Source organism: Dermacentor albipictus, chromosome 2 (genome assembly GCF_038994185.2).
Source record: "Dermacentor albipictus isolate Rhodes 1998 colony chromosome 2, USDA_Dalb.pri_finalv2, whole genome shotgun sequence".
Taxonomy (NCBI): domain Eukaryota; kingdom Metazoa; phylum Arthropoda; class Arachnida; order Ixodida; family Ixodidae; genus Dermacentor; species Dermacentor albipictus.
The window spans coordinates 188,272,222-188,294,683 of record NC_091822.1 but is presented as its reverse complement, the minus strand read 5'-3'; the positions used below and the strand labels follow the sequence as shown (position 1 = coordinate 188,294,683).

General features: G+C 42.4%; 1 protein-coding gene across 1 annotated transcript; it reads left to right on the top strand.

The window, feature by feature from the left end:
- The first annotated feature begins 3,593 nt into the window (after nucleotides 1-3,593).
- Myd88 (myeloid differentiation primary response protein MyD88) lies at nucleotides 3,594-18,949 on the top strand. The gene is made up of 7 exons (XM_065453725.2): nucleotides 3,594-3,754; nucleotides 6,529-7,061; nucleotides 9,411-9,458; nucleotides 10,005-10,040; nucleotides 10,114-10,282; nucleotides 14,917-15,008; nucleotides 18,306-18,949. Exons 2-7 carry the CDS (start codon nucleotides 6,683-6,685, stop codon nucleotides 18,737-18,739), a joined length of 1,158 nt encoding a protein of 385 aa, XP_065309797.1. The 5' UTR covers nucleotides 3,594-3,754; nucleotides 6,529-6,682; the 3' UTR covers nucleotides 18,740-18,949.
- Nucleotides 18,950-22,462: the final 3,513 nt, after the last annotated feature.

Below are 22,462 nucleotides of genomic sequence, written 5' to 3'. Positions count from 1 at the left end.
ATGGATGCTGTAGATGCAAATACACTGGGAGAATCTTGTGTCAGCATGGCCGCTGTTACACTTTCAGAGATGGATGCGTTTCCTGTTGGGATTTGTATGGACACGCATCAGATCTTGCTTCTGCTTTTTGTGTAAATTCGATTTATTGCTTGTCGACCAGCATTTACTCGGCATGGTCAATAAACTTTCATTTGTTAGAACACCTCATGAGATTATCTTGGTATCTAGCAGAAAGGTGTTCATTCTTTTTAGAGTGAAGCTGTATATGCCTAGGCGAAACACTCATGGTCCGATCACAAGAACCCTAGCGTAGGGTTATGAGCCATTGTTTCGGGGGTTGTGAGCCATTGTTCGTCTTACATGAGGGACGGAGACATTTCTTGTTGGGTAGACATAGAAATTGCTTATGCATTTAACACAAACATTTATCTACGCATTATTCCAAGGAAGGGACACAGAGTGGGACGGGGTTAAGACAAGATCATGATGTCATAATTATCTTGCAGCAAAGGTGTGGCGGGCCAATGGCTACACCGATAGTGACGTCATTTCTCTCTAGCAGCAGAGCGCGCGTGCAGAAGTCTCTCTCAGACTTCCCTATAGGTTCAAAAATGTGTCCCTGTATTTAATTAAATGAAATGTGCAGCCCCGGTGTGTCACTTGGTAACTACAGTGCATAACTGAGTCATAAACATTATGATTAACGCATTACAAAACACAAATGCGTAACATAATTCAGAAAGACTTCGACGGACCACCTGGATTAACACAATGAACCGCTGCTCATTGCACTTTCGAAGGTGGTGATCTTGCAAAGTGCAATGTGCGGCATTCCAAATAAACAATGTGATAAACCCAAGCCAAACATGTGCATAACCTCATTAAGAAACACAGACATAACCAATAATATAGAAAGACTTTAATAAGCCATTGGAATTAACCCAGTGATAAAAACCGGGGCTGCACATTTCAGCTTCGCTGGTTTACCGTCTGTACAGGGTGCATGGGCAGTAACTTTTTCTGTTATTGTTTGTTAAGTATTGTATAATGTGCCAGTAAAACACGTTGGGCTAGTTGGTGCAATGTAGTGGTACTGCTTTTTTTTGCTGTTTTTTTTTCTTAATGTAGTGCCCTTCTTCCTTTTGTAACAACTTTTTTATTCCCCCTTGCATAATACTCCAACCTTGCAGCCTGCGAGGTATATAAATAAATAAGTACATAAGCACGTCATTCATTCATCTGCATACACCTCGCACCATTCCTTGCTCAACAAACGTCACTGTGTTGATGTCTCGCAGCGTGCATCTACATTAACTGCCGTTTGCGTTTCGGTATGGTTTGTGAACAGTGTAATGCATAAAGATTACATGACATTAAGGTTGTGACCTATGCGGTGCATAAGCAAACCTTGCAAAAGATGACAAGTTGGATTGTTGAAAATAAGACAAATGGTATATATCGCAGTTACTTTAACAGCATTTAATTGACCACTTGACAAAAACTTCACTTCGCATAGATTCCAACACGTACACTGAATCTGCAGTTTTCTTTTTTGCTTATTAATGCAGTCGTTACTGCATGGCCACATTGTAGATTTGAAAACAAAGTGAAATAAATTTGTTTCTTGCAATATAACAATATGTGTAGATCACTGCGATTGTAACCCCAGAACTTAATACAAACATGCACACTATAGGACGCAGACAAATGTTCAGGACAAATTTCAGAATGTTTGCATTCTGATACATATGAAAGTGAACGGTTTCATTCCATGGCTGTCAATGAGAGGGAGAGAGAAAACTTAAAAGTGTTCGTGGAACAAAAACGCACTGATAAGCTTAGACATATAGTCATTGCTTAACACTTTCGAAATGAATAATTATAGCTTGCTATCGACATTGAAGCAGCCATTCGACAGCAAGAAAAGGAATCAGTTTTTCCAGCTCTGAACATTGAATTGCAGGAAATGCATGCAGGCATAAAATTCTGACAATATAATGTATAGGGAATACCAAATTGGAATAAATATTGAGGCTTGCATTTGTACTTTCTCTGGCTGAGCAATCTAGTTTGAAATGACTCCCATAAGCATGTCGTAACAATGTTGATCTAATATAGGTTAAATGCATGACTAGCTTAAGAAATCTGGACGATTGCTATAAATTACAGTGAAGAAACTATAATATCTAATAACATTAATAATATAATAATATTTATTTCCACAAAACAGGCTAACCGTGAGAGGCGTGCGAGGCTGAGCAGAAAGCTGAAAAATTCTACGGCAAGTGCGCGTGCCGTGGGCCTACGATCCTGCATTATGAATAGCGCGTATTGATATGGTCTTCTTGTTAGAAGTTTCGAGTATACTACCAGCGCGAGACACGGGACAACAAAGTGGACGAGAAGCGTGTCTTTTAGAATGCTATGTTACAACGTACAGGTTTCTACAAAAGTGACGGTAACTGCTCGAAACATTTGATGCGTCGGCTTTTGCGCCTTTAGAAATATTGAGAGGGGGCTCCCATATATATATTCGCAGCGCAAGCACGGCGATGGACGAACCAGGCTAGCGCTAAGGTTGAATTTCACAACACAATTTTCATTCCACGTCGTAATCACACAGATCGTTTGAGGCTTCGTTCAGGGGCACACGCGGGCGTTCGGGTTGGTGCTTCTTGTTGCGTTTGGCGTAAGAATATGGCTAGGAGCAGGCACCACATATGCGCAATGACAGGCAATATACACGCATCATTTCTCTAGACGCTGACGCCGAGCACGGGTAGCGCGAGGATCTTGTTGGGCTGACACGACAACTTCGTGGCAGCCGAATTCCGAATACTGCATATACGGTGAGGGTAGCTATATGAACTTGTCGATAGGTCATCTTGCAGATTGTTGTAGCACAGGCAGAACAAAACGGTCATAGAAGGTAGATAAGGCAACACACACCGCTGAACCACCTACGAACAGCTGTTTACTGTTTACGTGCGCGATGTCGCACTGAACTACAGAAACCGCCGTCGCGCACCCCAAGACAAATCTTAACTAACGTTTTTAAATGAGTAAACGTACATATTATTTGCTTATAATCAAAAGAAGTCAATAATATTATAGTGTAAACGTTTTATTCACTACAATAAATGAATTATGCAGCGTGTGCCACGAAACCTGGCACTAAGCAACCCTGGGCGTCGCACCAGTCGCATTGTTAAAATCGCAATCATGTGAAATGAGCCCTCTAAAAATCGCATTGCGACGCGTGCGACAGCACCGATTTTCGTCGTTGCAGTCGCATCATGTGAAACAGGCTTAACTTGTGTAGAGTGTGAGCAACGCCAACTTCCGGCTTCACTTTAGCTTCACAAGAGTGACGTCAGGGTCTCTCCTGAGTTTCCTACCTCCGTGCGTTAAGTCTTTGTATCGTCTGCTTCAAGCGATGGCAGCGCCAAATTACTGACTTCATTTGGTAATTTTTCAAGTTTTTTTTATAAATAAACAGTTCTTAACACAATATAAAAGTGAATACGTAACTTCAAGCAAATAAAATTTGTTTGAAGAGTTCGGAGGAAAGCATCACGTGGCCTGAAAAGTGTGACGTAAACAACGCGCAACAGAGTGGGTTGCTGGCGGGCTGCCGACGGAATTTCCGCAGCGTTTCCGCGGCGGCTTCAGGCACCTGTTGCTTTGTTTTAATAAGTTTTCAGACTTGCAAAGTTCAAACTCATTTCCCAGTGGCAGTTTCTCTGGACCTCGGGTATGTGTAGTTTTGTAACTGTTGAGATTGCGACCGTGTGTGACACATCACACGGCAAACGCGCCTTCCGTTTGGGACGGCCGCTTTCAGGATACTCTGTCGTTACCGTGCGTGGTGATAAAGAAAAAAATGTGGTCAGCGGTTCTGCACGTTCTTTTGTGTTCGATCCTATCTACTGTGAACTCGATGCAATTGTAGTTAGTAGTACACCGATCGCTTTCGACGCTTGGCGGACGCGGCCAATTTCTAGCTGTTCCTAAAACGAAAGTCGCCCACTTGGAGCAGTGACAGGGGTCGTTGATGTGATTCGGATCCATTATCTAGTTTAAATTATGCATGTCAGTATATCGTGCCGGTCTTGGCAGTGAAAAGATCGTTCGCAGCACCAATTTTTGACGAGCATCTGGTTTTCCCAGGGATTTACCCGCCATCAAAAGCAGGTCGCTCGACTCGGACTTTTTGATGTCGTCCGGATGCTTTCCCCGGATATTTTCATTACATCTCTTTGTTTTTAGTGTCGCTCAATCCCAGAGAAACAAAGTTTTGGTTTCTTTTGTTCAAGGGTGTCCTAAGTTTGTCAAATATATACCGCATCATTCCTTGGGCATCTGACACATTTTCGTGAGGCGCGCATCATACAAATATAGCCATTTAAAGCAGTCTAAATTAAATTATGGATATTAACGTAGAGAACTTTCGCAGTGGGTTACGAGAGGCGCTGTAGTAGAGCCTCCGGATTGACTTTTGCCACTTGGAGTACTATATATATAATTAATAGAGATGTTTAGGTTAGGCGGCTAAAGCTGCACCCAAGCGTTGGTAGTCGCCAACCACCAGGTGTACTAAATAACCAGAGCGAGCACAAATTAGCGTGAAGGACCCACAATGGAGTTTGTGTCCCCCAGCGCCTGAGTGCGGGGTGCGTCCCCTAGCCTAATTTCTCTAATGTGAACTGAAAGCACGTGGTACACGAGCGTTGTTGCGTTCCTTTCCCGTCGGAATGCGGCCACGGCCTGTGATCGAACCCACGACCTCGTACTCCAGAATGCAACGGCCACAGAGCGACTGCCGCCGTGGTGCACACCTAGCAAGCCACATACATTGCATTATTTTTATACTCATGTTACTAAAGATAAACGTTCCCACAACCGACGAACGGCCAAATGGTGTTGCAGAAATGTCCATATGTAACACCTGGATATTTGAAGCTTACCACAAACATCCCCTATAGGGCAGACATGTCAGATTTACATTGCATAGTGTAGAGTTTGGGAGTTGTGGTCTCGGAAGTCCGGCGCTAGACAGAGGGTCACACTCTATTGCCTACACTGCCAGTTCGTCTCGAAACGAGTAGCTGGCCCACACCGTTGTGCATACTTTCTGGATGAGAGTTGCTTCTATCGTGATCAGTTGTGAGGACGAGAGGTTGGAGAAACAAACCAAGGGGTTTATTTACATAGCAGAACAGGTAATGGCAAGCTCATACTTGCAGGGCATGCAAGCACAGCACATGTTACATTGCAGCACGCAAGTACAATGAAGTGCTTCTACACAATGACCAAGCATGCTAAGTAATTCTGGGAGAGCACTCTGTACTCATTACATTGTCCCTTTGATGATTTGGATCGGGAACAACACAAGCTGCCAAAAGAAAAGCCATTCCCCAAAATTCCCAACCACTTCTTGACTGGCTTGACAGGTTGATATGATGCACAACACTTGGTGATAGTACTTAGCAGCCTCTTGAATGCGGTCAGCATGGGCAGCTTGGTGAATATGCACGCACACCTTCTTCAGCATTTAGCCTGCACCTAGAATAACACATGCCTCCAAAGACAGCCTCAGTGATGTCATGGGCAAGTCACTTAACTATAACAGAAAAATCTCCCTCTTATAGGCGTGCCGTATCTTTCAGCATCTCTGCAGTGTTCACGTTGACTTGGTGGAATGTCGTTTGGCATCGATACCACAATTGCCTTGGAGTTCGTGCTTTGGTGAATATGCCAAATGTAATAGGTAGTCGGCTGTGACTGCCACGGACATGCATACCTGCCCATCATATCAGGTCCTTTTGGAGAATGTTGGCTACAATGAGTATTACGTTTGCACTGGACGTTGTGTCATAGGTGCAGCAGGCAGAACGGCCACGCAGCAAGATCAGATGCATCATGTGCTAATGTATGTGCACATGCGCTCAAACGAAGAAGTGCAGTGTGCCCGTTCTTCTAAGCTTTCCGCCAGGCACAAGTGCCATATTGAATTAGCAATAGTTCTAAAGGTAAATTCTGTCAGAAAAGACAAAGCAGATTTACAGATGAGCTGTCAACACAATAGTTTTGGATTATAATTTAAACAAATGAGAAAACAGAATTCAATCATAGAGAAACTGGGGAATAACGCCTGTGGGAGGATAACAATTCATGTGGGGATAAAAAAATGCCTATACGTCAAGTTGTTATGATATACATTGGAGATTATGTGATGAAATCTATGGGTCGTCTCATTCTTAAGTCAAAGTAACATGCTCAAGACATCCTGTATATCTCTGACAAAAACATACCTCTCCGTGATGTCTAGCAGATATCAGTCTTGGACTTGAACATTAGGACCTAATTTGTACATTACAGAAGCAGTTTGTGGTTTACTGGACAGAATTGTGGAATTTAATTCGAGAGTTGGGGTGGTTGCAGTTACCTATTTATTCCTTAATAACTGTTGGAAAGATTAAAAATGAATTCAGCATTTTCCTATATGTGTTCTTTCTTTTGTTTCAGGAGCCATTTCAGTTACTTATTTCTTCAGGTTACGACACACAGCAGGGATGTCCCTACATAGCCTATCAAAAGTCGCATTATTTTGCGGAGGCAGAAACCTGCCGTGCACCACATCATAGCGCTGGAAATCTGCTCCGTTTCTATTGGTGCATTGATGCCTGACAGGCCGATTATGGCTTACCCGCGGCTCCCCGAGCCGAGCTCTGCCGAGCTCGCACCAAACAACTTCCAAGACATTCCGATCAGTGCAGTCGGTCTGAAGTGTCGTGCCATACTCGCCATGCGCCTTGATGTGCCACAGCTGCTTCTGGGGCCGTCAGGACATCGTGATTGGCGAGGGTTGGCACTGCTGGTGGGCCTTAGCTGTGACGAGGTGGAGCTGCTGAAGGAACAAGGAAAAAGCCCCACAGCATCTCTCCTGGAACAGTGGGATGCACGGTCAGGCCAGCACCTGGCAACTGTCGGCCGGCTTATGCAGCACCTTATGTGCCTTGAGAGATACGATGTTATTGAAGACACCAAAGCAGAGCTGCGTAAGTAACTGATGCTAATTTTTCATTATCATTGCATGGATCAAATTAGTTCTAAGAAAACCCACAAGGTGGGGGAAATTTGATAAAAGGGGAAAATTGCCATCATCCTAGGATAGCACAAAGCTACAAATTAAACCCGTATGGGTTTCTCAAAAAGAAAGCTTCACAGTTGAAGAAATATTCATCCTGATCTAGGGATCAAACCCCTGACCACCTCCAGTCCTTGCTTCAGTGGCAAGGTTTTATTTCTGAGAAATTTATCTGGATTTCCTTTGCAGTTCTGTGCTACTGTTGAATCGAAAAGTTTTGTTTCATTCTCTTCATGTATGTCACAAGTTGTGTATCATTGTTACCATTGGTCATTATTTCAAAAGGACACCAGAGCTGCTATGCTAATGCATCAGGCTTCTAGAGCCAAAATAAAAAAAAATTGATGTAGAATACAGTGGAACATGATGTTGGTCAAGTAGACCGCTTTCACACAACTTTCACTGTGGCACCTCGCTGCCTGAGAGCATGCCGGTATGTAGTAGTAACCCTTAGCTGGCTGAAGGGCAACCACATGGTACAAAGCATGTTGTGTTTGTACCTTAACAAGCAGGACCAAAGGCAGGGAGGTGAGAGTAGAAGGATTCCACATTAGGAGCGGAATCGAGGAGATGCACTGCCCAATGTCCCCGAAATTTCAGTGGAAAGTACCACAGTGCCTTTTTCTCGGCATTCCCCACAATGTTATCTTAGCTCTTTCCCAACCATGGGAAAAATAGGTGTTTTTCGCAGGTTCCACCAGATTTTATTTCTGAAGAAACTACTGCACTCAATATTTTATGTAATACATAAACAAAAGGTAGAATGAATGCAATTTTCATGCAGAAAAGCCTTATTAATGAGATATATGTAAAAAAAAGAAAGATATAAATTGCCAGAATAAAGATTGTGGGATAAAATTGAACGAAGTTTGTAAAGACACGTTTGTGTCTATTAAGAAAAATATGTAACAAAAATTATGAGATAGAATTACAAGGCACTATTTCCGGAAAAATTAAAATTTTTCATTGAATGGGTATCCTACTTCAAAAATTTAACTGCAAGTACTAGTGTTGGGCTTGCCGGGCTGCGGCTGCGGATGTTCCAGGCTGGTTGGTGTCGTTGTCGCTATCAGATTCAAAGTCTCACGAATAGGCAGCATCCTAAGACTCGCTGCTGCTTGATCCATCGATAAAATCACTCGCAGACGCAGCTGAATCACATCTGCGATCTGTGGAAGCGCGCACTCCACTCCCAGAGGCCGCCATTTTTGTTTTCTACTTTGACAATCGCAAAACGTCAGAGCGCATTAAAAACTCGCTGCCTGGTGTGAAAAAATCGAACTGCTTAGAAAACAAAAGTATATAGTTCTCCTTCATGTCCGAGAGTGCAGTGTGTCCGTGAGCGGCGCGGAAAGTCTCAAAAGTGGTGTTTCGAGCTATCATTAGCAAGTTAACTATGCCCAATGGTTGCGGTACAGACAGCGTTAAACCAGAGTTCAGCTGAGATTATTTCTCAGGAATAACTACGCCCATGTACATGATGTGAAGAGAAAAGCAAGAAAAATGCTGCATCGGGGAGTTAGAGTAGGAAAGGAGTGAAGACTACTGTCATTATGGTGCCAGTAGGTGCACCGTGCATGTTCTCTGAGCGTGGTGAAATCAGTCTGTTTGTGCACAGCATTTAACTTGAATAGCACAACGACATAGACAATGGGGAGACCATGTATAAGAAAGTGTCTGCCACATATGGTATCTCATGTCTGTGCTGTTTTTTGTTAGAATTTTTTTTTTACTATGTATTCATTTTACAAAGAAATAAGGGTGCTAAAGTTGTTTCCTGAGGTGGTAGTATTAAGGATTCCCAGCCTGTGCTAGCTGGTATGAGTATGGCTGCTGCAGAATTGGAAAATCATTTATAAATCGATGTCATAAATTAACCGGGGCCTGTCAATGAGCACCTTCTGTCCTAGATCAAGAAAGTCACAAGAAATAAAGTATCTCACTTTTCAAGTGATAGTTGTGTAAGTTTGAAGTTTGCCGAGTCTTCAGTGAAGACTCTTAGATAAGCTTTTCATTACATTTATTAAACACACTCACTGAGAGTAATGTATAAGTTGAAAATTCATGAGAACTTGTGTATGCACACACTGAAGAAAGCCCTCAATAGCAAAATTAGCCTAAGCAAGGCAGTATGGCTTCAAAAAGCACATACCTTTAGTTAGTGCACTTTTTGTTGCTTTACTGAAATGAGCTTTCTGATTTTTGTGATTTGAAATCTCGGAGAATGTATTTATTTTACTGAATGAATGTTATCTTTCAGGTCAAGACATAGAATTCCACCGAAAAAAGCAATCTGGTGGGCATTCAGGTTAGTGGACATTAGTACTAATGCACATTGCTATGGCTTCTTAATAAAGGTAGTGTAAGGCATAGTACTATTGTTCTGGATTGTAAAAACAGGAAACAAATTCATCTGCAAGTCAAAGCCAATATATTATTTTGTTGTTGTTGTTGTTGTTGTCATCGTCATCGTCGTCGCCGTATGCACTTCATGTTATCACTGTAGCTCAAGATGGCTAGTTAGTAAGAGCAGCAGCAAGGCATGGTGTTGGCAACACCATGTAACAGAAGTCGGTATAAGCTGTGACCCAAGATAAGGACATGTGTGTATTGTAATTTGTCTTTGCTCTTCATAGTTAAATGCCACCAGTTTAGTGAAATGGCTGCAGTACTTGTTCATGAATCATGAACACATATACTGTCAATGAGTAAATTGTTCATTCTCTTCATAGTTATTGGGTTTATAGATGTTGTGTGTCAGAAGATGACCATAATACTTTCACAAGCTGTATCTTTGTAGATAGTTTATGTAGGTCCAAAGAAAAGAACTTATCACATTGTTGTACATTTTCAGATCTTGTTCAAGGTCCAATAGACAAGTCATCAATGAGTAAGTGAAATTAGTATATTTTTGTGCCCACTAAGTGTGGGAAACATTCTAACACACCCAAATTCACATTCAGGGATACCAGTCTACGATGCATTTGTCTGCTACACATCAGAAGATTGGCCCTTTGTTGAGGTGCTGGTCAACAAATTGGAATCCTTGGGTCTACGTCTATTCTTGCCCAACAGAGATCTAAAAGCAGGCGTCCTTCAGTACTCTACATTTTATGAACTCATGGAGAAATGGTAAGCTGTCCTGCCTATAAGCATAAATTTCTTTTTGTGTGTATCTAGGAAAGCATAGCAGTTGATTTCAACCAATTCAAGCAGCCAAGCAAAGCAATTTGTTGACTATTTCAGACACACAAAAAAAAGATTGCAGTCAGTGGTCAAGAGGCATACGTTGACTAGGCAAGTTTTGTCAGTCTACACTACATTTGCATATGCATTTGTGCTTAATTAATATGGCTTCCAAAATGCACTAGCTGGCTACACAGATGCAAGTGTCTGAGGCAAACTACTTATCTAGCTTTGAGTGAGGCAACACGGGTAAGTGCTAAAATGGTTTAGGCTAAAGCAGCATGTGGCATTGAATATCTTATGCTAATTCAGGTCGTGTTGCAGTTTATATATTTTGCGTTGCAGTTTATCTATCGTTGCAGTTTTACTGTTTAAGGGCAGTGTGGCTGAAATTGAGGCATTGTAATGATTAGCTGCAAGTTCAATACCGGGTGTTTCAGGGAGATTTGGAGTGATTATTAAACACAGTACAGCAGGTGTGGATCCAATTTTTCAAGTAACTCATCATTCTTAGTGGCAGGCATCAAGATCTTAGTAGCACATAATTAGTACAGGACAATATATTTAAGAAATTTACTAACTCACATCTTGGCAGCATTACAGGATATGTTGTAACTGCAATATTGAGGCTAGCCAGTAGACAAAGTGCACTCATGTGCTAGTAATCTTGTGCCTTATACCCCTGTCAAGCAGGCAAGTTGAGTGCACTTACGGCGAGTGCACTCGGTTTTTAAGTGCACTTTCCCAAATCTTAACGTCGTAGCGGAGTGTACTCTCAGATGAGCGCACTCAAGTCGGAGTACGTTCACGGAACGCACTTTGCTGGCCGAGCGCGTAGCCTCGCCACTAACGCTTGCAATGATGCAAAATGTAATGCATAGAAAAAGGACACAAAAGTTCATTTCAGTTATTGAGCAGCTTTTAACAATATAATTTGTGTTTAGCGAGAAGCGAAACAGCACAATAAAGAAACGAATTTATCATGTACGCAACTAACGGCGCCAGAATGATGCGGCACTGCGGCGCCACCATGTTCATTCAGTTCGTGTTTATTTTGCTGTGAAAGCGTGCTGACCACGCCGGTCGTGCTTTGAGCCGTGTGCGTGGCATTTTGCAGTGTAGCTAAATATCGAACTCGCCGTCTTTGCTCATATATACTCGCTCATATTCTGTTCTAGCAGGATCATGAGCAGGATCAACTGCCGCCTCACCGCACGCCGCCATGTTGTCAAGCGGGCAAGTTAAGTGCACTTACGGGGAGTGCACTTCGGGACCTTAAGTCACACTTTAGGCAACGTGCTTCTTAACGGGAAAACAGAGTGCACTCGCAGTAAAAAAAAAAAAAAAAAGACGACAGACTATGAGTGCGTTTTTAAAGATGTAAATTAACAAGAGAAAGCTGCTAAAAGCGATTGTTTTAAGTAGAATTATATGTAAAAACAACCTTCACCTATGTGTCTCAACAAAAAGCGAAGATATTTAATGCTGGCCAAGACGAATGCCTAGCGAATTCGAAACAACATGGCGGCGTGCGGCGAGGCGGCAGTTGATCCTGCTCATGATCCTGCTAGAACAGGATATGAGCGAGTATATATGAGCAAAGACGGCGAGTTCGATATTTAGCTACACTGCAAAATGCCACGCACACGGCTCAAAGCACGACCGGCGTGGTCAGCACGCTTTCACAGCAAAATAAACACAAACTGAATGAACGTGGCGGTGCCGCAGTGCCGCATCATTCTGGCGCCGTTAGTTGCGTACATGATAAATTCGTTTCTTTATTGTGCTGTTTCGCTTCTCGCTAAACAGAAATTATATTGTTAAAAGCTGTTCAATAACTGAAATGAACTTTTGTGTCATTTTTCTATGCATTGCATTTTGCATCATTGTGAAGCGTTGGTGGCGAGGCTAGGCACTCCTTCAAACCGTTGGTGGCGAGGCTATGCACTCGGCCAGCAAAGTGCGTTCCGTGAACGTACTCCGACTTGAGTGCGCTCATTTGAGAGTACACTCCGCTACGACGTTAAGATTTGGGAAAGTGCACTTAAAAACCGAGTGCACTCGCCGTAAGTGCACTTAAATTGCCCGCTTGCCAGGGGTATAACTTGTCCGCCTGACAGCAGTATTACTCCAGTTTTAAATGTTATCTTCTCGAAATGGACAGGAAAATACTTTAGTGTTCCAGTTAACATGTTTGTGTACTGCAAAAAAAAATGTAATTCGGGAAAACATTAACTAGAACTGCCACTCCCATGACAGCACTTTTCCACATGGCATCCCAAAGCACATAAGCTGGGAACGCTGTCAAGTTGGAGAGGAATAGACCTTCACTTGCAGTTCAGCACTTGTGTTTGTGTGATTTAGTGTTCATCCATATGTCAACAAGTGCACTGCCTTTAGAATGATAGAATGATTCAAATGGGGGGTCTTTTGTTTGTGAGTTTTCTATCTCTTTTTTAAATTATTATTTTGGGGTACAAATTGCATGTTATTCTTTAGGAGAAAAACCATAACTAAATCAGGGTTTCTGCTCTTTGGCAACCCAAAGTTTGGTATTTTCCTGGTAACATCTACAAACTATTAACACATGCAGCGTTCTCTTCTTGGACCCAAATGGACTTTTTTGGACACAAGTGAAATTACTGACAGGGACATGCAATGCCAAAAATAGTTGCTCGCAAGTGGCTAGACAAACTCATTTGAATAAATGTCCCCTCAATGGCACAGCTATTGTTCATAATCCATAGCAACGTCAATGCTGGGTTCGCTTCCTAGCACATTACCACCATTTACAGGTACGCTATAGGCGGCAAATGCAGTGCGATGGACCATTGTCATATTCATGTAAACGTGACTACCAAAAATGTCAACCAGCTTTCGTTCAGGCGAAGGCCAGTTACCATTGAGTGTGTTATATACGCCAGTTTTTTGCCCAAATGTTTTGTGAAAAGGAATCATATATATTAGCAATGTTATTCATATGAATATTGTATATGTCTTGATCACACGCTCACGCAAGATGGCCAGCGTTCATTAGTTTTTTTAACATCTACATTTTTTCGTCTTTTACAAAACGACAAACTTTGGGAATAAATAGGGTTTAACCTGATCTTTATAAAAATTTGTTCCAGGTGCAAAAATGGGGCATTATTGGGTTTTATTTGAAAACGAAGGGCCCTACTCATATACTGTGCTTCAGGGACACACTAAAGAACTGCAAGTGGTCGAAATCATTTTGGAGCTCTCCACTACAGCACTATGGCATGCTTCATAGTCCTCTGTACAGCTTCTGAACATTAGACTTGCCAATGTAGTGCCTTAAGGTTTTCCCTGAAGCACTCAGTATGGCCTTTTCCAGTGTTGGTCTAATTCAGTGAGTGTTTCTTGGTCATTGAAATAAAGGCATGTGTAGTGCTCACAGAATGAAACACAATTGGAAAACTTTAGGCAGATAACTCCATATGTGGAATTACTTCAGAGTACCATGTCCTGTCGCTAAGAATCTTGTAACTAAAGGTGATGCAGGCTCAAATCTCAACATACGAGCCAAAATTATGGCGATGTTACAATAACTGCAGACGCTGAAAATGAAAGCATGTGGTTGAGCTAGCCATAAATTGGCACACTTCATTCTGTGAGCACTGCAAACATAAAGAAAAGATATGATTATTTTTATGCTTACACAAAAATTATGAAGAATAGATCATCACGTGTGCTAATTAGACAGGTCATATGCATATAATTACTATTTGATGAAAAGCTGTGTTTGCTAGAGGGAGAGAGAGAGAGAGAGGGCTCTTTATTAGAAAAACAAAGAATTTTGCCGGCGCGTATATAACCGCTGGCATGCTACTCTGTATAGGGATGGGGAATGGGATTAAAAGATTCCAGAAGAGAGTGGGAGAAAAAGAGGATAAAAATAAATATGAAATGTCCGAGTGGACCTGATACTAATATTTACAGGTGACATGGCGGGTAAATTTAGGCTTTTGTATAGGAAGTGTGCAATTTTTAAAGCTTTCCTATTAGACCAATGTCTGTCAGGTATTTGAACAATAAATCCAAAACCCGTCGCTGTTTTGAAGGGCTGGGCATTGGACCTAAAATACTCGGTAACGTTAATGGTTCGTGGCAAATCATGTCCAGTTGGTGCTAAAAAAATTGTCTCTCGTCGCGGTACGGGGGCAATCTAGTAATATGTGCTCAATTGTCTCTAAGTTGCGACAGTTATCACAGTATGAGTTAGTGGTAAGTCCTATGCAGTACAGATAATTGTTTGTGTATGCCACGTTCAGTCGAAGACGGTACAATGTCTCTAAGTGTTGAGGAAGTGGTTGTGGAATTTTCGGTCTCATTTCTGGGTCAGTGTAACGCAGGAAGTTATCTTGGTGAAGCGGCAGATTCAAGAGGTGGTCTTTTTCTTGATAGGCATACTTTTTTGCCATGTTTGAAGCGTCGGCTTACTGCCTGACTTACTGCATGAGTGATGAAGCTACTGTACTTCACATGACCTTGTGCAGCAGTAGTTTAAGTCTAATTTTAGCTTTTCTTTCTGTATGTGTGTGTTTTTATCATTCCAGGTGCAATAAAACTATAATCGTGTTTTCACCCGACTTCCTTCGGTCACAAGAGTGTCGTGTGCAGCAAAGGTTCATCGAAAGCATAAACATTGGTGAGTTTTTGGATGCCAGAGGCCAGGTTTTCTATATGTACAAATCAACATACCTACCATGTCTTAATATGTGCATGTCAGTGGTGTATTCAAAGCAGCACACTGCTGACCACTGCAACAAGTCGGCGTATCTGTATCAGGCTGGTAGATCTTGACCTTTGATATGTTTGCCACTGACTGGATAATGAATGCAATGTAGCATCAAAATAATGGCAGTACAACACTATGGGAGTAAAGGGCCGCTATGGTAGGTTCACAGTAATTCAAACTCCGATACAGCACAATTCCGATTATAATTAATAGAAATCTCAAACACTTTGGTTGGCCGACAATTTTCTATACTTTCCGATGCAGGTTAGCCACAAATAGTGGTTACTTCGTACCTTTTAGTTTCTTATTGCAGAGGAATGTGACCCAAGAAATAAACGATTGGAGGATGTTAAGACGTGAGTGGTTGACAGGGACATCTTAGAATGAATGTTCAGGCTGCTGTACAGTCAAATCTCGATATAACGAATCACACGGGACTGCCAAAAATTGTTCGTTATATTGAAATGTCGTTGTAATGGAAAACTTGCGGTTATAAGCCAGTGGACAAATCTAGGAATGAAAATTACATACCTTGGCAGTAGATGCGTATGCAGACAAGCGTACTCTTAAATAAAGATGTTTCACTTACTTTAACGCTGCTTTATAAAGAATCTCATCTTCTCTGTTCGATGACCCAGAGTTGTCTTCCTTCGGGTCATCATCACTGGAGAGGCCATGAGTGCAGTTAACAATCTCTTCAGTTGTCAGGTCTGCTGCCGTTAGTGCTGTGCTGTCGCTCTCCACGTGGTCGTCGAAGGAAGAGACGGCTGGCAGCAGTTCCACAATCTCAATCCACAGGTCTCCTGGGTTGTTGTCGGTTACCTTCAGGTCATCTTCAAGCTGAACAAGTGCTTTGACAAGCCCTGCTTTTCACCAGCAGTTGCTTATGGTGGACGCCTTCAAGTTCCACCAAGCTCCTGTGAGCATTTCCGCTGCCTGACGAATATTGATTGCGGTCGGCTGCTTTAGGCATAGGTTGATAATCAACAGCTGCTCAATGCGCTTACGAAATTCTGCTTTCACACACTTTATAATGCCCTGGTCTAGAAGTTGCGACAAGGATGTGTTGTATGGTGGCAGAAACTCCAAGCGAACATGCGTCAAGTGAACATTCACAATGTGAGCAGAGCAGTTGTCGACAACCAGCACAATTCTTCGGTCATCCCTCCTCATTTGGTCGTCGAGTTTGATGAGCCACTCAGAAAAGAGTTCTCTGGTCATCTAGGCTCCTTTGTCATCCTTTGTATCTAGTCATCTAGGCGGTTGTCGTATGGTAACGACATGATGTTTTTCATGCAGTGAGGCTTTGCGTACTTGCCGATGACGAGCGGTTTAATTTTCTTCATGCCTGTTGCATTGCAGCAGAACAGGACTGTCATGCAAAGATGTGACTTCTCTCCTTTTCACTGCTGCCCTTTGAGGTGCATCAGCCGGTCTGGCAGGAGCTGATAAAAACATGCGGTCTCATCTGCATTGAAAGTATCGTCTTCAGAGTACAATTTAGCCACCTCTAGAAAGCGATCATTGCACCAGTAATGGACGGCTTCTCTATCAGCGGCCTTTTCCTTTTCTGCCTGAGACTACCTGCCAAGTTATTCCGTTCCTTTGGCGGAAACGAAAAAGCTTGCCCGCACTTGCGTCGAACACAGTTATTTCAACTGCATTGGCGAATTCGTGGGCTTTTTTGTGGAGCATTGGGTCAGACACTGGAACGTTTTGCAGTCTGGCATCTTTGAACCATGTGAGAGCAGCTTGGTCAACATTTTGAAAGTTTCCCAGTCACAGCCGTTTCCTCCTAGGAGCGAGTTGCGATTCCCGGTGGAGCTTGGCAATCTTGTCTCGGTCTTTCAAAATGGTAGTGACAGTCGATGGAGCAATGCCACGCCATCTGCACACGTCAGTTTGCTTTCCCCTGCATCAATTTTCTGCAATACGTCCAATTTATCCTGCAGCGAAAACTGCTTTCGCTTCTTCTTGGCGTCGTCGCTAGCTGGATTCATCGTTGGATCTCACGCGAACATCGCCAAACCTTTGTCGTGAAGTTCTTGGTGAAGTTCTTGGTGAAGTTTGTGGTGAAGCAGTTGGCACTCGACATGGTGATAATGATGGCTACTGCACTCACAGTTTCTGCTTCACGCGAGAGTTGCGGCACTGTTACTTTTAGCCGAATTCGGAATACTGATGTTCCTCGGTTATAAAAAGGAAAATAAACTATGTGTCTTATCCTGAAATATGTGCTGTATTGAAATTCATAGTTCTGAAATATTTTACATGGAAAATATAGGCTATCTGGCGGGGATATGTAACATATTCGTAAATTTGAGAAATACGTTAATGTGGGGTTCATAGCTACGAGATTTGACTGTATATGGCGATGGGCTTTGCTACAACTATTTGCCATGAATGCAACCATATGCTACATACTATATGTTCTTGTAACTGGTCTGTGCTTTTCTTGACTTCATTGTCTATTGGCTTTATACGCTCATGATTAACAAAAATTGAGCCGCTCCGTTTTGCTTCTTCTCTGTCTTTTTCTACATTGTATTCATCTTGACCAGGTTTGTATATCTGCTTGTGTGCTTGGATAAAAATTTTCTATTGGACCATATTTTTTTATTCATCTTTTTCCCTTTCTGATAAAGTAATCTGCTGACCCTGGGAAAATAGACTTGATAGTAGTAGAGTCACACTGGCATAGTATTCCCAGTCTTGCTGATTTTCCGCTTCCTTCATTGCATTCTGATGAAAAGTCCATTATCTTGTGTGGGGCCATTATCCTGTGTGCTTTTTAAAAAGGCTTTTACGTTTTCTCAGCTGCAGAATTTTCTTTACAGTCCCATGAAAGGCCTGTTGATGAGGCTTTGTCACAACAATCCGAACAGCAAGTGGGAATAGGTTAATGGTTAGCATAAATGAAGGTAGCAAGAAAGTAGCATGTGCAGTTGGCATCAGAAATTTATGGACCGTGGGATCTGAGGAAGCATTGAATTTCCAACGAGCTTGTGACCATAGCCAGTAAAATTATACGTGAACCTGTTTGCATATATAGTGCTAGTGCAAACAGGAAATCCAAATGTCAGCCTATGTGTCCATGCTGCAGAAATTTTCAGCATTTTTTTGTTCAGATCCTGCGGTCCATGAACTTTGGTGCACTCTGTCCTACACTGACAATAACATTGGTGGTATTGCACTTCCTTTTGGCAGAGAAAGCGCAGCAGAAGCTGATACCAGTCATCATCAAGCAGTGTGCATTGGAGGGCACGATCCGAATGATTTCCAAGATCAACCTCTGTGATGACACTTCTAAGCTAGCCGAGTGGGGCTGGAAGAAACTGATTGAGTCAGTCCGGTGCCAGGGAAACTCGCTGTTCGTCAGTGCACCACACTCTTGCATCTTGCCTGCTGTCCCGGCATCACCCGCGATCCCTGCTTCTCTCGTCGTGAGCACCATGCCCGCACCCAGGAAGCTGGTGACAGCTGTGCACACGAGGACACACCCGAAAGACATGCCGGACGTCATAGCTGCCACAAGTTCAACGAAAAGCAAGCTTGGGTGGCTAAGATTCTTTGGCAGGAAAAAGGCGAGCAGTGTGTCTAGTGATTCGAGTGGTTTCCAGAGCATGGCTTCACCAGAGTGACTTAGCGGTGATGTTGCTACGATTTGCCAATGGATGTGTGGGGCCACATTAGCAGGACGAAAAGGATGGACACATCTTTTATGCTGCAAGACTGTGCTTTAATACAGCTGACTTGGTGTGGTGGAGTGGCTGGCATGTTGGCCAGTTGCTCTTGCCTCGTGTGCATCCTGGAATAAAATGTGGTGGTGGTTAGCTCACTGCCAACCTCAACAGATGCAGTAGATCAGTTGTCCGATCCACCAAGCACTAAAGCATGAAGAAATTAATTTATTTCAATATTGGGGATACCTTCACTTCCGAGAGATTTTGAGTGATTAGTGCCAGACTCATCAACATCTATGAGCAACATTATTCTCACTCCAATGCCAAGTACTCTTTTTTAGCACTGTGCCAGGAACACTCTCGTCCTTGAATATTTACATGTCCAACACTAGTCTCAAAAAATCTCATGGCAGTAAAACTATGCGTCCCCCCCAAAAAAATTTCTGAGAATGCCTCCTTAGCTCCGTACAAGCAAAATGCAGGGGCGCCCAAGAACAATATGTTAATTCTTTTATTTGCCGACATTCACTTCAAATTCACGTTTTCAACAGAAAAGTTTGCAGACAGTCACTATTGTGCTACTCAAAGATACTTTACATTGCAAGCTTCCTAGTGCAGTGAAAAATGTTGCGAGTTGTCATATATAAATTGTCATTGATGCAAATTCTTGACACTGCTGCTTGCTTATTGAACTAGCAGTTGAAAACGAGGTTTCAGTCAGTCAAACCGTTGCAAGAAAGTTGCCTTCTTGTTTTTTAAACGTTATTGCACCCATGTGGTGCCATTGTTATGTGTACTAAGCCTCAAATACATTTTTCTTTGAGATTTCTTATGTGCATATGTATAATAAAAAAGTTAGGCGGTTTTACCAGTCACAATGCCCTTCAAGTGCAGTAATATGCTTGGTCATGGCGATGTTCTTAATCTAGAAAATATTTTTGTTGAGAGCCTTCGGTGTTGTCCAAGAAACTTATTAAATGGAGCACATTGTGGTGCATCATACTCAATTCGTTGTCTTACAGCTGATATCAGAATAGATAATCTTATTTCACTTAGCATGTGCTATAGTCCACATTAATGGCCAGTGCCACCAAAGGTGTCACAAGCTTTTAATGTGCATTTTCTATGCTACCAATTCTAAAAATTCTGTAACCAATAATATTGAACGCCAATGAAGCACTTAATAGCTAGTTGGTACACGGGCAGTTTTACCAGATGCAAAGGCATGCCATTACCTTTGAACACTATTGTGCAGCAGTGTTAATTATACCACCATTTTAGTGAAAGTGAAAAAAATTGCCTACAAATAGTGCAGTAGAATATAAAGGATTCTAACTGATGGAATTTGAAAATGTCCAGGGTAGCACCCACAAGTCCTCAGTGCTTGAACACTTGTGTTGTGAACATGCTCTGTTTGTACGAACACAGTCTGTTACCTTAAAAACAAATATTGAATTGGCAAGCATCAGATTACATACTAAAACACAGCCTTCAAGTGTGGAATGTCACGTTATTTCACTTGGGCAGAAATTACGTTTAGATAAAGACCAAAAGAAACGACACCTCAGAGTGAAGTCCCTAGCCTTCAAAGTCCGAGAAACTTGAGAAAAAGGAATACCTTTAGAGATGTCCAAGTTATAGAGCTTCATACTCAATTTACTGAAGTGTTGCACTAAAGCCATTCCAGGGAGCACAGGGACTTTCTACGATTTCACTCAGCTTCATTTATTCTTCATGGTTGAATTGTGTGTGTCGGCTGCGTGCTTCTTTAAAGCAGTAAAGTGTGCAATGTTTACGACTACATTTTATCAATTTCAAGTGCTTGCTTAAATGTCAACTCTTCCAAATATGCGTGTTGAGAGATGCAGATGTTTGGAAGGCTACACTCATGATGCAATTTTCTGTATTCTGAATAGTCTTTTTTTGTAATGGTAGAAATGACAGGCTAATTTAGAGAACTTATTTTTTTATTGTCAAATTTAATGTGTGGCAGCAAGTTTTAGAAAGCAGCTCAGTTAAAGGTGGAGAAATGTTTTGGCAAATCCATGTACTGCCCATGATTACTATGTCATCTAAACAGTCTTGCTACAGCGATAGGTGCAAATACATGCTACACAAGTGCCACATTTCTTCCTAGTGTTAGTATTGAGCAGTTGCACACCTGTGAGGTTAGGTGGTGCGCTAGAATTCAGTAATGAATTCAGCATCAACATTTTGTCAAGATGTCAACAGGCTTCCACAATTTATATCCCACTTCTGCTAATGGTTACGGTAGAGTAGGGTGGAAAGCTTGCTTGGCGATTCATCCGAAATCTGCGCATAGGCTTTCAGAAATGCTGCTAGCAGTGGAGGTGACTGCACAACAGATATACAAACAGGACAGACACACTGTCCTGTTGTTTCCACTGCTTGTATCTCTTGTCCCATTGTCTGCACCATGTGCCACATAAGATAGTCCAGCTTAGAACTCTTGGGTTATAAGGGGTGTTAATCGAGGGCTTTCAACTTTATTTTAGCACTCGAGGTTCTTTGAATGCGCACCAAACTCTTAGCACATGGGAGTGCAGTTGCATTTTGATAGAACGACCATCGGAACATTGCAATGGCAGCGGGGAACTCAAACTTGTACCTCTGCACTCCACATCTGCAAAGCTGCTGCGGCAAATTCTTTTTATTGAAAATTCGGTTGTAGCATTCCGCCTGTGCCGGAAGTGCCATGTAAGGCAACAACCAAGCTTTATTACGACGGTGAACTGCTACCTCCAACACGCAACTTACGTTTAAGCGTAACAAACTCCAGCCTTTCAGCCTGGCATCAATTTTTTTTTTTACTTCAGATGGCAATTGTATTGCTTCTACTCAACATTTTTGTGTACAACTATGCCTTGAACAATTAACAGCCACTGTTCATAAAGGGATGCCCAGTTATGCTTCAATTGCCAGGGGTTCTTTTACATATGCCTGTACAGCGAAGCCCGATTACCACTATTTGCTTGTTCTCCGACGATGGCTTGAAACGTTACCTTTGGCAGGCGCTGAAATTGTCAGTAGTCTTCCTGCTTTGTGCATACAGTGCTCAAAAATAAAGTACAGAGAGTAAGCTGTAATGCCTTACAGCACTTGAACACCACACAATAAAATTTGCAATTGGCTAAATTGAACCTGGCTGAAATAAACTGGCACAAAGCGTAAAATCTGGTCAAGGAAAAGAAATGTGAATTTGTAGACTGCTATGCAAACTTGGAAATGCACTTTTATTCTATTAGAGTAATTATTTAGACATTTCAACAAAGGAAATAGTCGCTGGAACGTGCTTAGCATTGCAGTGAAGCGTAGTTGCTATTTCGCACAATCTCGGTGGCACTGGTATTGACATTGTCACTTTACCAGGTGCGACTGCGCTGCCATCGCACTCCAGCTATGCTGAGGGAAACTTTGGAGGAAACCAGCTACTAGATGGTTCGACTGGTCTTTCGCCCCTATACCCAGGTCGAATGATCGATTCGCACAGCAGAATCTCTTCGGACCTCCACCAGTTTCCTCTGGCCTCGTCCTGCCCGGGCAGAGTTCACCATAGTTCACTCAGTGCTACGTCTAGAACACTAGTTTTCCTTTGGGTTACCTTGAGCAAGTTAGGCAACCTGCACATGCAGCACTTTGTTGATCCAAGCTGTACTACAT